We start from the raw sequence: 13,115 nt of genomic DNA on the forward strand, positions 1-13,115 counted from the left end.
ATCTTTGGATGTTCGAGAAATCAGGGTCCTCTCCTGCTTATTGGTTAGCTTATTACACATTGTCTTGGGTGTTCAGAGGAGTCGCACTCTTGGTTTCTGTTCAATGACATGTGACTCGGATTCAGGAATCTCCCCGCGTGCTGTGTCTCCTGTGACTGACTGTTTTGCAAGTGTGTTCATTGCTGTAGTTTCTAGGTGCTGACTGCCTAGTACGATTAGTGACAATCACTAGGATCTCAGATTACGTGGCTTAGTGAATTAGCACTAGGCTCCTTCCCCTTTAAACTGAGATATGCTCTGGGCTACTGGTGCAGAGAGAGCTGAATATCCCCCGGCTCTGGAACTGTGTCAGTGATCTGAAGGAGAGGTCCAAAACAAAACAGAACCAGAGAGGACTGTCAGCCCTGCTGAGTGTTCCCTTAAACCCCAAGCCCTTTCAGATCTGCCCTTTCAGGGCTCCATACTCTACCATAGTGATTCCCAGACTCCAGATATCCGATTTGACACTGTATCCTTTCTGGTTTAGCTCTGGGTTGATTCTTTCAGGCTGGAAAGAGAGACGAGAACAGTTTGAAATAGACATACAGGTTCAATCCCTACATCGTTCGGCCCCTCTCCATCCCCTTGGAGTGCCTGTTAAGACTGATGTGAGCTCCCCATACTGAGCAACTATTCCCTATGTTTCAGCAAATATCCCCAGAGCAAGTCTGCACCATCTCTGAATGCTTTCCAGCAGGCAATCCCCACTGCAGCACTAACCATGCTGAATGCACAGGACCAATCCCCAATCGCGAGGGGAGTCTTTGAGAGGAAACCCATAGGGCCATTTCTTTATTGAAACTCCACTCCCCTATTATCTCTTGACTGGATCTGGCCTACGGTCTCTGCAAGGACAGGCAACAAGACTGGGGACCGGAAGCGGATGGCATTTGCATTCTGAGATCTAGATAGTAAAAGCTGAATTCCTGTTTCCCCAGTTCCCAATTCGAAACATGGTCTGGCCCGGATTTATCCAGGAGACTGGAGGCCACAATTCACTAGTTCCTTAAGCCCCACGTAGGCATTTGCCCCTCAGCAAAGTAAAATGCTCCACCGGGGGTTGTGGGCGAAGGATTCCCCACCCCCCGGGTTAGTGTTTCACACCCACTCTCGCATAGGCATAGAAAAGTGCAAGGCAGGTGAGATCCATCCTGACTTAGAAGCTATAACAAAGCTGCTGCTACACGAACAGATCACCTAGGGAGGTGGTGGAATCTCCTTCCTTAGAGGTTTTTAAGGTCAGGCTTGACAAAGCCCTGGCTGGGATAATTTAGTTGGGAATTGGTCCTGCTTTGAGCAGGGGGTTGGACTAGATGATCTCCTGAGGTCCCTTCCAACCCTGATATTCTATGATTCTATGAACGTGGGGGGGAAACATGGGCCAAAAGGCGGTGTTCACAGCACCCCTGAATAGCGTAGCACTGTGAACCCTCTCCCGCGCTGGGCAATGGCACTGAAAGGGGAATTGCAAACCATCTCTTTAAAGAGCCAAAAGAGGCTGCACGCATTGGCTGCTAAGTGAACCTGAAGCAGCAGCTGTCCTGGGGCCCACAGGATGTCAAACCTGATGGGCCCTAATGTACCTGACCCTTCTAAATTGACCCCTCCGTGGTGCTCACAGGTGCCTCTTGCTGACTTTTCACAGAGGAGCCTGGATGTTGCTAAAAGTGTTATTGTCCCCACTGTGCAAATAGGGAAATTGAAGCAAAGTGAGGTTACCGGGGCTTCCTTATGATCACACAGCGAGTCAGTGTCAGCTGGGAACAGAACCCAGGAGTCCTGATTCCCAGCTTTGAGCTTTAGCTGTAAGAGCCTCCTCTTTATGTTTACAAATAATTAGACAATAAATAACTATAGAGGCATGTTTCACTAAGCGAGCCATTGAGACACATGCTGGAAGTTGCTCTGTTTTAGGTCTCCCGTTTTAAGATCATCTATTGCCACATTCCTCTCTACAGTGGGGCAGTCAGTTTCCCACACATCTTCCCAACTTACAGCCATGTAGGGCTTGCATCCTGCATCCATGGTTTTAGCAACAGAGTCAACGAGGTAACCGCTAATTCCAAAATCGCACATTTTCACCTGCCCCTGTGTATTGATCAACACATTAGAGGGCTTTACATCTGTAAGAAGGAACACACACCATCGTCACTGTCACAACTGGGCCTAGCCCCATCGTTTTAAAGCATCCCTGGGAGCGAACAAGGCGGGTTAGCTTCCTACCACCAGAAGGCACCCAAGCAATATCGACTGCATCAATCCACGCAGGCTCATCTGCAGGGCTTTTTTTAGCCACTGCACTAAGATTGGGAGCTGTTGCAAATGCAAAAGATTTTCCCCATTTACACAAGCCCCTCCCACGTCTTACAAACATTGCTCCCAGGGAAACTAACAGATTTCCCTGTTATTGTTACTTTGGGTAGGGCGCAGCATCATGATGTCACAGACGAGCGATGTCACAGAGCAGCACCCAGAAGCTGCCCGTTGAGCACACCATCGGCAGCACAGATAACAAAAATCTCCGCAGTGAAAATCCACCGCGTGGTGAGGATGCGTTAACTGAAGATGCTTTCACAGCAGCATGAAGGAAATCCCCAGAAATAAGATGTGAAGGGGCCAGGAGATGGGGAAGAAGGGTGGAAGTCGGGAAAGATGGGAGGAGAGAATAGAGAGCTGGGGAAAAGAGAAAATCGTAAGACAAGATACAGAGGCCAAAGTTTCCAAGAGTGGTCTCTAGTTTTGGTGCCCAACTTGAGTCACCTTGGGCCTGAATCAGAGATGCATCCAGAGGTGCTGGGACAATTTGTACAGTGGGGATGCTGAGAAGAATTGAACCAAACTGTAAACCCTGTATATGATGGAAACCACTTTAAGCCAGCACCCCTAGTTCCAGCCCCTATGGGTGCACCTGCAACTCCTACGGACTTCAGCTGGAGTTGGGAGCACCCAGACTTCCTGGAAATCAGGCCCAAGGGGTCAGAAATTCTATTGTTCTATCATACTTATCTGGCCTCCAACACCATAGTACGTGAGCATGCCACACTCAATATGTGAGGGAGGCCAGTGCTATTAACACCATTATTCAGATAATGTCTCTGTGCCTCAGTTTCCCAAGAGATTTGCCCAAGCTCACATAAAGAGGCCTTTGGCAGAGCAGGGTTTGAACCCAGGTCATTCATATCCTAGGGTAGTGCCCTCATCTAACCATGGGCTCATCCCTCATGCTGGAGGCACCCACCATTCCTTCTGAACCATTTGCTCTATCTACACATATTATAGAATAATACAAAGCTGTAAAGGCATCTGAGGGTTGCTAGCAGTGCCACCATCCCCTTGAGCCCACTAATCAGAACCTAGAGGTTCATGGTATTTAGCATCTTGTCTCTTTGCAGTCAAAGCCTCTGGCATCTGAGATCTTCCCCCCTCATTTATGATGTCGGAACAAGGAATTTTCAATTGAACTCAGTCACACAAACAAAAATCCAGAAGCGAAATGGCATTTCCCACCCACCATAAAATATCCAAAAGGCAGGAGCTCAACCTCAATTACACACATTATGTACAAGACACGATCCCCTGTTACGTTTGAACATCTATCATTTCAAACAACTCTTTCCCCAGCAGTCACGCTGCAGATATGGGCTTTTTTTTTTTCATGACAACAAATGGAAAACAATCCTTTACATAAACGCGCCAACTGATAAAAGAGTAAGTTAGTCAGTTTCCTATCATGTCAGTTCTTGGCATCAGCCTGAATGCGGGTTGTTGCTTTAAAGGGGACATTGTCAAGAGAGTTTAAACCCCAAATTTAGATTCTGCTAAAAACAAAAAACCAAACAAACCTGCCCGAATGACACAGAAATGATGCCCCCTTCAGCTTTTGCAACTCAAACCCTTCAATGTTGCAAGAGAGCATTAGGGTCAGATCCTGAAACTGATCTGACACTAAAGCGGAGGGCAAAAAACCCAAAAACAAATGGGGAAATAAATTATTATCGCTACGGTAAGCTACAGTAGCACCTGAGAGCCCCAGTTATGAACCAGACCCCACTGTGCTGTACAAACACACAACAAACATTTTTTCAGCTTTAATAATTTTGGATTTCTGATACCGGTCAGGAAATTTTGGGGGGTTGAAACACATACGAAGATATTTACCCTGCCAGTGTCTCTAATATTACCAAAACATTGCAGGTTTGATCACAAATCTGGAGATCAAATGTGGTTGCCAGAAAGGAAAATACGGTAGGCCCCAATTTTTATTTTTTAGTACCTATGTCGGGCTTTTTAAAGCTTAGTTCATCTATAAACGTATGTTGCATGCCTCTCCCACAGGCTAAGCTGTTGATCTGACCTGCATGAGAGGGTGAATAATCTGAGACTTGCTACCGGCCTTAGTGTAAATGCCACCAAATGGCAGTTCTGCCCCATTCTGCACCCGGAGAGGAGTTTGCATATGCAGAACTTGATCCCAAGCCCATCGCAGCCAATGGGAGTCTTTCCATGGACTTCAAGGAGCTCTGAGTTAGGCCCATAGTTAGCCAGCTGTGCCCTTCCCAGCATGCAATGGGGAAGCAGAAGCAGAAGAGGAATCCAATGAAGCAAGCAGGCAAATGATCCATTTCTTCTGCTAGCCAAGCGAAGGTGGAAGCTGTTTTCTGTGTTCAGCTTCAGGGGAGATATGCTGGCAAGTCGATGGGAGTTTTAAGAGCAACTCAACAACCCACCACTCATCCTGAGCAGGCTTTGGGTTATCCTGGGTTGCTGGACCACAGGATTTCCCCTGCCTCCCAAAGCTCATGTATTTGGGCTATCTTTAGTGCACCAAGCGAGGCTCTGAGTATAAGCCCTGCTGGACTAAGAGCGTGACACAGGGCTCAGTGAGAAACAAGCAGTGCCAGAACCTACGCAGGTCACACTTACCTCTGTGAATTACGGAGAGCTTGCTATGTAGATGTTCTAGTGCTTTTACAATCTGAAACATAACAAATCTACAGTGAACCAGAGCTGGCGGCGGCATGACGTGGCTGATCACACCTTGCTAGCTCACCTCTCCTGCCTCGACAGCGACTGCCCCGCGCTCGCCCCCTCGGCCTCGCTTGGGGGAAACGATCTTGGTTTGTCATTTTGGCAGCACACAGCCGTGCGTGCTAGGGAGGCAGCGTGCTCAGTGGCAGGTGTGGGCTAGTGTGCCTCGGTAGCGACTCCTAGTGGAGAGCTGAGAATGCAGCTCACCCAGGCGAGCCACGTTCAACTTTTCTTGCTACACAGGATCTTTAAAGAAGGAATTCCTGGGGGGCTCTTGCCCCCCGCCACGTCTGGACTTAGTATTCATGGCAATAGTTGTGAGATATGTGAGCATGCAAAATGAGTTCCTGCACTGGCAAGGACACCTCCCTGATTTCCACTTGACTCTCCCTCTAGCTTTCCTCCCTCCCTGGCAGGCTGGTCCCCTCCCCACAACCAACAGCTAACCTTCCTCTGATCCATACTGCTCTAAGGGAATATGCATGCTCAGAGATCTCCTGGGAATGACCGTACATTGATGGAAAGGAAAAGCAGCTGCTGTGCCCTCTCCACATCAATCGGGTTTTCTGCTTCATAATTGAAAAGCAGATCGGCAGATTTGAGAGCATTTATGGCTCATAAATGCAGACACGTCACCGCAGACCAAATACTGGAAGCCAAATAAGAATTAGCATGTGGGCTGGGTTGTGGGCCAAGTTCATCCCAGGGCTCCGATGGCAGGGACGCTAGATCCTCACAGCCTAGGTTTAGAATAGAAACATCACCCCTGCCTGTACTCACAGAGACGGCTATTTTCCCTAAGATGTCTTCAGGAATCGTCAGGCCTTTGTCAATGACATGTTTGTAGAATTTGTCCAGCGAGGTATCCATCAGCTCCATGCAAATCCACACATCTCCCTGGGGGAAAGAGAAAGCAAACATCTGCCCAGTCTCTCCTACAGCGCTCGCCCTTGGCTTGCTTTTGCTGGCTTTTTAAACGTCTCATAGAAGATTGCACTGGGCTTTCCATTCTCCTCCAAGCACACAATGGTTAAGTGCAATGTGTCTGATTTATATATGGTGCTGCACTACATGGCTCAAGGGTTTAAAAATCAGATATTGGGTAAAATTTTCCAAAGCACCTAAATGACTTAGGAGTCTAAGCCACACTGAAAGTCAATGGGACTTAAGTTCCTAAGGCCCCAAGATTTTCACAAGTGACTAGAGATTCTGGATGCCTCCATTTTTGGTTGTTCAACTTGGACTTCTCAAAGGGGACAGATTTTCGGAGGATGGGTGCTCAGCACTTTCTAACAATCAGGCCCCTCTACGGTGTCCCAGGTTCAGCACCCAAAAGCTGAGGTACCCAAAATCACTAGTCACTTTGGCCTAAATCACTTATGAAAATAGGGATGAGGTGCTTTTGAAAAATTCCCCAGTGGTGATTTTCTTCTCTAGTTCCCTGGCTCAATTCACGTCTAGAGCAGTATTTACCATTGGAGGGATGTTTAAGAGAACTATGGGTTAGGGGTGCCTGGGTAAGATTTACTGCCTGTGATAAATGGGAGGTCAGTTTAGAGAATCTAATGGTCCTTCTGGCTTTAAACTCTAGGCAACTCAATGTGCCATGAGCTGATGTTCTCAGCACGCAACTGTCCGGGTCTAAACAAACACTATAGAAACTGGTAGTGCCATAGAGATGGCTTTCCCCACCTCACCCAGGATCCTTGGGGGTTTTGTCTCCTCTGATCAAGGAAGCCTTTGTGAATCAGACTGTAAATTCCCCTAGGGATGGATCACGTCTTTATACCTACCTGCATAGCAGATTGCACACAAATGGTGGTGTATTAAAACAGACACCCCAGGGAGGGGCACAGCATAAGTGCCTAGATGGCTGGGGGAAAGGCTTACAATGTAGTCTAATCTTCTAACTTCTATTACATTTTTTTAACAGTGCCCATCACAGTGGCCTCCAAGCCAAGTAAGTGTAAGGCAAAGACGTAGGCAGGAATCCAGAATGCTGTACCTCTCGAAAGAGCGCACCATAGAAAGTGACTGTGAAGTGGCAGTCTACCGTCCTCATGGAGATATCCAAGTCCATCAGTAACCTCTTCTGCTCCTGGCTATTCACTGTGGCTCGGATCCGCTGGAAGAGAGAGCATTTTAGCACTGGCTCTCCCAGCCGCATGCCGTGTTTCACTCGCATATGTGTGCTCACAACAGCTACATGAGGGGAAAATGCCACACAATGCAACACACTGAAGTCCCGGCATTTACTCCGGATTCTAAATCATTTCCCCTTTTCCTGGCTCTCTTTACAACTGAGAGGCATTGTGGTCATATGGATAGAGCAGGGAACTGGGGGGGGCAAATTCTAGGCTGGTGTAAATTGCCACCACTGCAGAGCTGTAGCAATTTACACCGGCAGAGAATTTGGTCCTGGGAGTCAGGACTCCCGAGTTCTATCCCTGCCCAATGACTCCTTTTGTGGCTTGAAACAAGTCTATCAGATGTCTCAAATCAGGCACCCAAAACTACAGGGGACATTTGAAAATTTGGTCTTTAAACCTCTCTGTGCCATGGTAAAACAGGGATAATCAGGCTTACCTACCCCACAGGGGTGAGGTGGGATTTATGTCTGTGAAGCCCTGACAGATCCTCGGAGGAGAGCTGCTATAGAAGGGCAAAGGATTATTGTTATTGAAACATCTCTTTCTTCATCTCTTTTTCTTTCTCTCTCTCCTTCCATCACGGGAAGGCCCCAGTGACAGCTGCCAGCAAGTGCCTGTGATGCTAGGGTAGCTTTATAAGCTCACACAGTTAAACGTGGACCAGATGCAGATATTCTAGGCTCTTTGGTCAAAGGCACTGGAGCCTAATAATAGAATTAAATGGCTCAGCACTGTGGAGCAGCTAGGAAGAAAATAAGTAACAGATCTGTACGCTCCCACCATCCTATCTAACCCCAGTCATACCCATTTTCAGAGGGCTTTTGGAACCTGGTGGACACCAGAACAAAGAGGACAGACGAAATGTACAGAATGCAGGCTCTAAGGGTATGGCTAACCAAGCTGGGAATTACACCTCCAAGCTGCATTGTAGATGTACCTTAAGACTAGTCCTTGTCCCACAGATACTGGAAAAGCTTTGCTGTGTTCTTGGCAGTATTGATGAGCTAAGAGTTTTGTTTCACTTCACCCATTACTTTCAGCCTTGCATCTTTTTTTTTTTAAAAGGAAAATATCAGCTCAAATTCGGCCCAAGATTTAGGCTTTGTAAAAATAGCCTTTTAGAAAACTTATGTACAACACATCTGTTCTCACTTTTTTTCTTTAATTGCAAGACAGTTTGGGGTTTGTTTGTTTTTTAACTATTATTATTATTTATTCATATTGTGGTAGAACCTAGGGGCTCCAGTCATGGACCAGGTCCCCATTACTCTAGGCGCTGTACAAACACAGAACAAAAACACAGTTTTGCCCCCAGGAGACTAGAAACAAAAGTGAAACTGACTTTTCAATATTTTCAGTGTCCCAGCGAAGAGAAACCCACAGAAAAACGGAGCACAGTAAAAAGTAAATTATGGTTTAACAATTATTGCCATTTTAATCTACAATTTTCTTACAGAGGACTTTAACAAAATCATCAACCTGACAGGGTCTAGGGTGACCAGAGGTCCCGATTTTATAGGGGCAGTCCTGATTTTGGGGGCTTTTTCTTATACAGACACCTATTACCCTTCACTCCCTCTCCTGACTTTTTACACTTGCTATTATGTCACCCTAACACGGTCCCTGCACTAAATAGCCCTAAGTGGATCCCAGTATTGCCAGCCCCAAGATTAAAAAATTATGAATCAGGCTTCCAAAAATCATGAGATTGCATTAAAAAGCATGAGATTTCTTAAACTAATGTCTGGGTTTTCTCTTCTGGTGCCAGAACCTTTAGGGGTTACATTTTCAGGCTTTTCTCAACAGCCAGGAGGGCTAGAAATTTACTTTAAAATAAAAATTTGAAAGTGGCAATTCTCCTATAATCTCATGAGCCCAGGAGCTGGAGCTTTAAGAAAAGAATGCAACTTCGTGACAGCTGGTAACAAGGGGGTTCTTTGCTTCCGAGTGTTGGTATTCAGAGGGCCTTTCTGAAGCTAGCAGGTCCAGAAGCTGGATGAAGATGCTGAGCTTCTTGCATTTATCAGAGGCCATGAAGGCACGAAGCTGGAAGAGTCACTGTGGTGGGGCAGCTGCCCACACAGGCAGGAGAAGGGTTAAGGCATCCTTAGAGAACCCAGCCAAACAGGAGAAGGTTTGCTGGAGCAGCCCATATATAAAGGGCTGCTCAGCAGAGCAAGGGGCAGTCTCTTCTTGGAGAGCAAAGGGGAAGTTCTGCTGAGGAGCACCGAAGATACTACAGTGCTGGGCAGGGTAGCAGAGCAATAGGGGAGCTCTTGGCTGACCATGGCCAGACTGAGGCCTTGAAGAAAGGGCAGGGAAGGTGCTAGGGCTATGGGGGAAGTGGCCCAGGGAAAGTAGGCAGCGGGAATAAGAAGAGGGGCAGTAAGTGGCTGCCACCTATAGGGTCCCTGGACTGGGACCCAGAGTAGCAGGTGGGCCTGGGTTTCCTTCCCATACACATACACCCTTTACCTCTACTTGCTAATGAGGAGAGTGGCCTAAATCCAGACTGCAGTTTGTCCCTGAAGCCAGGGGCTAGACTAGTGACTGCAGTTGGCCGCTGAGGCAAGTGGAGGGACTGAGGACTGCCTGTCCCCCGAAATGGGGGAGACAGCGGGCTGGGGCACAGCTGGAGGGCCATGTCCCAAGAGGACACCGTGGTCCGGGAGCAACGCAGGTCCTGATGGTGTAGACGGTGGAGGAAGCGGAAGTAATGGCGAGTGAGACACCACTAGTAAAAGGCGCCCTGGTGGTCCAAGAGAGCTAATCCCCAGCAGGAGGCACCGTGGCAGCAAATTAGCTCTGCTACGATCACCATTTGTAAAACAGATGTTCTGTGTCAGAGGCATAGGGTCTGGGGGTCTGCTGCCCCTTTGTAAGTGTAAGGAGAATCAGGCCCCAGGTCTTCTGATTGTGGTATACACACTGCCCAATACTACGTATCCCTCTCACTCTTCATATGCATGTATATTCAGAGTTATAGATTTTAATGTCAGAAGGGACTGTTATGATCTAGTCTGACCTTCTGTATAACAGGCCAACGAGTAATTTCTAGATCAAGCCCTTAACTTCTGGTTGAGGTAGATCATATCTACATGAATGAGATCCAGTCATGATCAAAAGCCTTTAAAGTGATGAAGAATCCATCACATTCCTACATCAAGTATTCCAGTGGTTAATTCCCCACAATGTTAAAAAATTGGGCTTTATTTCTAATCTGAACGTGTCCCACTTCAGGTACCAACCACTGGGTCTTGTTATGCCTTTTTCTGATAGATTAAAGAGCTGTCAAATACCAAAAGTCCCTGAAGGTACTTTTATTACAGGTACTATTTACTTGGGGCCGGGGGGGGTGTATAAATACATACATACCCACCCATGGATTACTAAAGATGCAGAGGAGCAACCCCATGAAATGATGACAAAGATAAAATAAAATGAACGTAGGTTAATATGAACGGAAATGGGTAAAGTTCACAATACAGGGCTCAGATCAGAGTGTATTGCAATTACTGCCTCCGTCAGAGGGGTTACAACAAAGATTACCCCATTTGCCCCCCAAAAATGTCATGTTAAATTTGGAGACGGGATACATAAACAGTGCACACAGACACTCCTTGCATCCTTTTATTCTGTTTGCAGTAAGAGAAATTCACCTCTTCCTAAAGTTCTAACGCAGGGGGAGGCCGAGGCCAAAGGAAAGGCCCTTACACTTAATAGGGACGTACAGCCTGTGGAGAATGCATCTCCTTGTGTGATGTGGTGCATCTTCATCCACCCACAAGTCTTCTGGAATCTCCATGGTCTGCACATGCCTATTAAAAGTGGATGCTCTTAATTATATGTGACCCTTAGGCTCCTGTTAAGTGGCCTGCAGTGCAAAACATGGATCCTCCCGACTTAATGGGACAAATTCACACCTGCTGTAGTTGGTTTTCAAACTACAGTAACTCCTCACTTAATGTTGTAGTTATGTTCCTGAAAAATGCGACTTTAAGCGAAACTATGTTAAGCGAATCCCATTTCCCCATAAGAATTAATGTAAATAGAGGGGGTTAGGTTCCAGGGAAACTTTTTTTTGCCAGACAAAAGACACTATGTATGTATATATATATATATATATATACACACACACACACTAAATTTTAAACAAACAATTTAATACTGTACACAGCAATGATGATTGTGAAGCTTGGTTGAGGGGGTGGAGTCAGAGGGTGGGATATTTCCCAGGGAATGCCTTACTGCTAAATGATGAACTAGCAATTGGCTGAGCCCTCAAGGGTTAACTCGTTGTTAATGTAGCCTCACACTCTACAAGGCAGCAGGAATGGAGGGAGGGGAGACAGCATGGCAGACAGAGACACACACCGTGTGTGTGTGTGTATGGGCATTTCCCCTTTAAGTACGCTGACCCACTCAAGTACACTGCCTTGTTAAGTTAATCAACAAGCTGAGACCACACCTGCCACCAGGAAGCTCCTTACATCCTGAGCCCTGTCCTGTGTCCCCCTGCTCTATGGAGATGGGGTAAGCGGGGTGCAGGAGCAAGGGGGAGGGGGACACCCTGACATTAGCCCCTCTCTTCCCCACCCCCACACAGCAAGCAGGAGGCTAGGGGAGCAGCTCCAAGGCAGGGGACAGGAGCAGCACAGGGCAGTAGGGGGGAGGGACAGCTGAACTGCAGGCCCTTGATAGCCTGCTGGGCGGCTGCTGCACAGGGAACTTAGGGGAGTGGGGAGCTGATAGGGGGGCTGCCGGCCCACCCTGGTTCCAAGCCCCAACCAGCTCGCTGCAACGAGCCTGCAAAGCAGGCTGCCAAACAACATTATAAGGGAGCAATGCACAACTTTAAACGAGCATGTTCCCTAATTGATCAGCAATGTAACAACGAAACAACGTTAACCGGGATGACTTTAAGTGAGGAGTTCCTGTAAGCCAGAGTGTATATCTCCACTAAGAAAAGAAGTGTACTTTCAAAACACCAGAGCTAAGGCATTTTAAAGTCCTAGGTGTGCAGATGAATAACTTGCCCTGTCTACACTAGGATTTTTGAACACGTCAGCGGTCACATTTGAAAAACACACCTTTTTTCCAAGTGTAGATCTGGGCTTGAATTAGGCTTAATGTCCTGTCCATCTCAGCACCTCCACATGGAAAGAGTAAGTCCCTTGTCAGACTAAGGCCTACTCGAGTGAAGGTAAGAGTGGAAGCTTATGTTGAGGACAGCCTGACGGGTCAGCACACATACACACATAGAAAACACCTTAGGAGTCTCACCCTACCTTCACCGCCATGATCTGTGCGCTAGGCATGTGCCGCATCTTCTCCACCACCCCGTAAGCACCTCGGCCCAGTTCAGAGATCGGCTCCAGGTCATCGGCCTTCACTTCAAAGTTCTGTGGGAGGAAAAGACCACCGTGAAAAAGGCCAAAGGCAACAGAACAGGTGCAGCGGTTTTCCTCACTGAAGGCACCATGGACAGGGTGATAAAGGAAGTCAGGAACTCCTAAGATCTAGGTCTTGCTTGAACACCAGCTCCCACTGGTGGTACTGGGCAGATGACCTTCCCCTCTCTAGCCTGTCTCCCTATCTGTAAAATGAGGATAAGAATACTGACCCTAACCCCCAAGGAGTGCTGTGAGGATTAGCTAGGCCCCAGAAGAGGTATATCACTACAGTGGTGCAGCCCTCACCTGTGTGACTAACAGCACCTCACATGGAGCTGAAACAGTTTTAAGAACGGACTTTCCAACCTTTTCAGTTATATTTCCTAAATTTTAGGCAAGGAAAGTCAAGCCAGTTCCCATTTCATTTAGTCAGTTTTCACTTTCAGGTTCTCAGTGCTGCAATGGTCATTGAAAACGCTGCCGGAAAATGCTGAAACAACTCTTC

General features: G+C 47.2%; 1 protein-coding gene across 2 annotated transcripts in view; it reads right to left on the minus strand.

Annotated features, from left to right (window-relative positions):
* MAP2K6 (mitogen-activated protein kinase kinase 6) overlaps positions 1-13,115 on the minus strand; it is a 94,381-nt gene that overhangs the window by 26,105 nt on the left and 55,161 nt on the right. For both annotated transcript variants that reach the window (XR_012154916.1, XM_073311641.1), the window contains exons 4-9: positions 12,506-12,619; positions 7,073-7,192; positions 5,848-5,964; positions 4,963-5,014; positions 2,035-2,162; positions 470-547 (exon numbers count right to left, since the gene is read on the minus strand). Coding sequence is in view for 1 of the 2 variants with exons in the window: in XM_073311641.1 (XP_073167742.1) it covers positions 470-547; positions 2,035-2,162; positions 4,963-5,014; positions 5,848-5,964; positions 7,073-7,192; positions 12,506-12,619 (609 nt within the window). In the remaining variant the exon portion in view is untranslated. The remainder of the gene's footprint in view (positions 1-469; positions 548-2,034; positions 2,163-4,962; positions 5,015-5,847; positions 5,965-7,072; positions 7,193-12,505; positions 12,620-13,115) is intronic.

Source organism: Lepidochelys kempii, chromosome 14, assembly GCF_965140265.1.
Source record: "Lepidochelys kempii isolate rLepKem1 chromosome 14, rLepKem1.hap2, whole genome shotgun sequence".
Classification (NCBI taxonomy): domain Eukaryota; kingdom Metazoa; phylum Chordata; order Testudines; family Cheloniidae; genus Lepidochelys; species Lepidochelys kempii.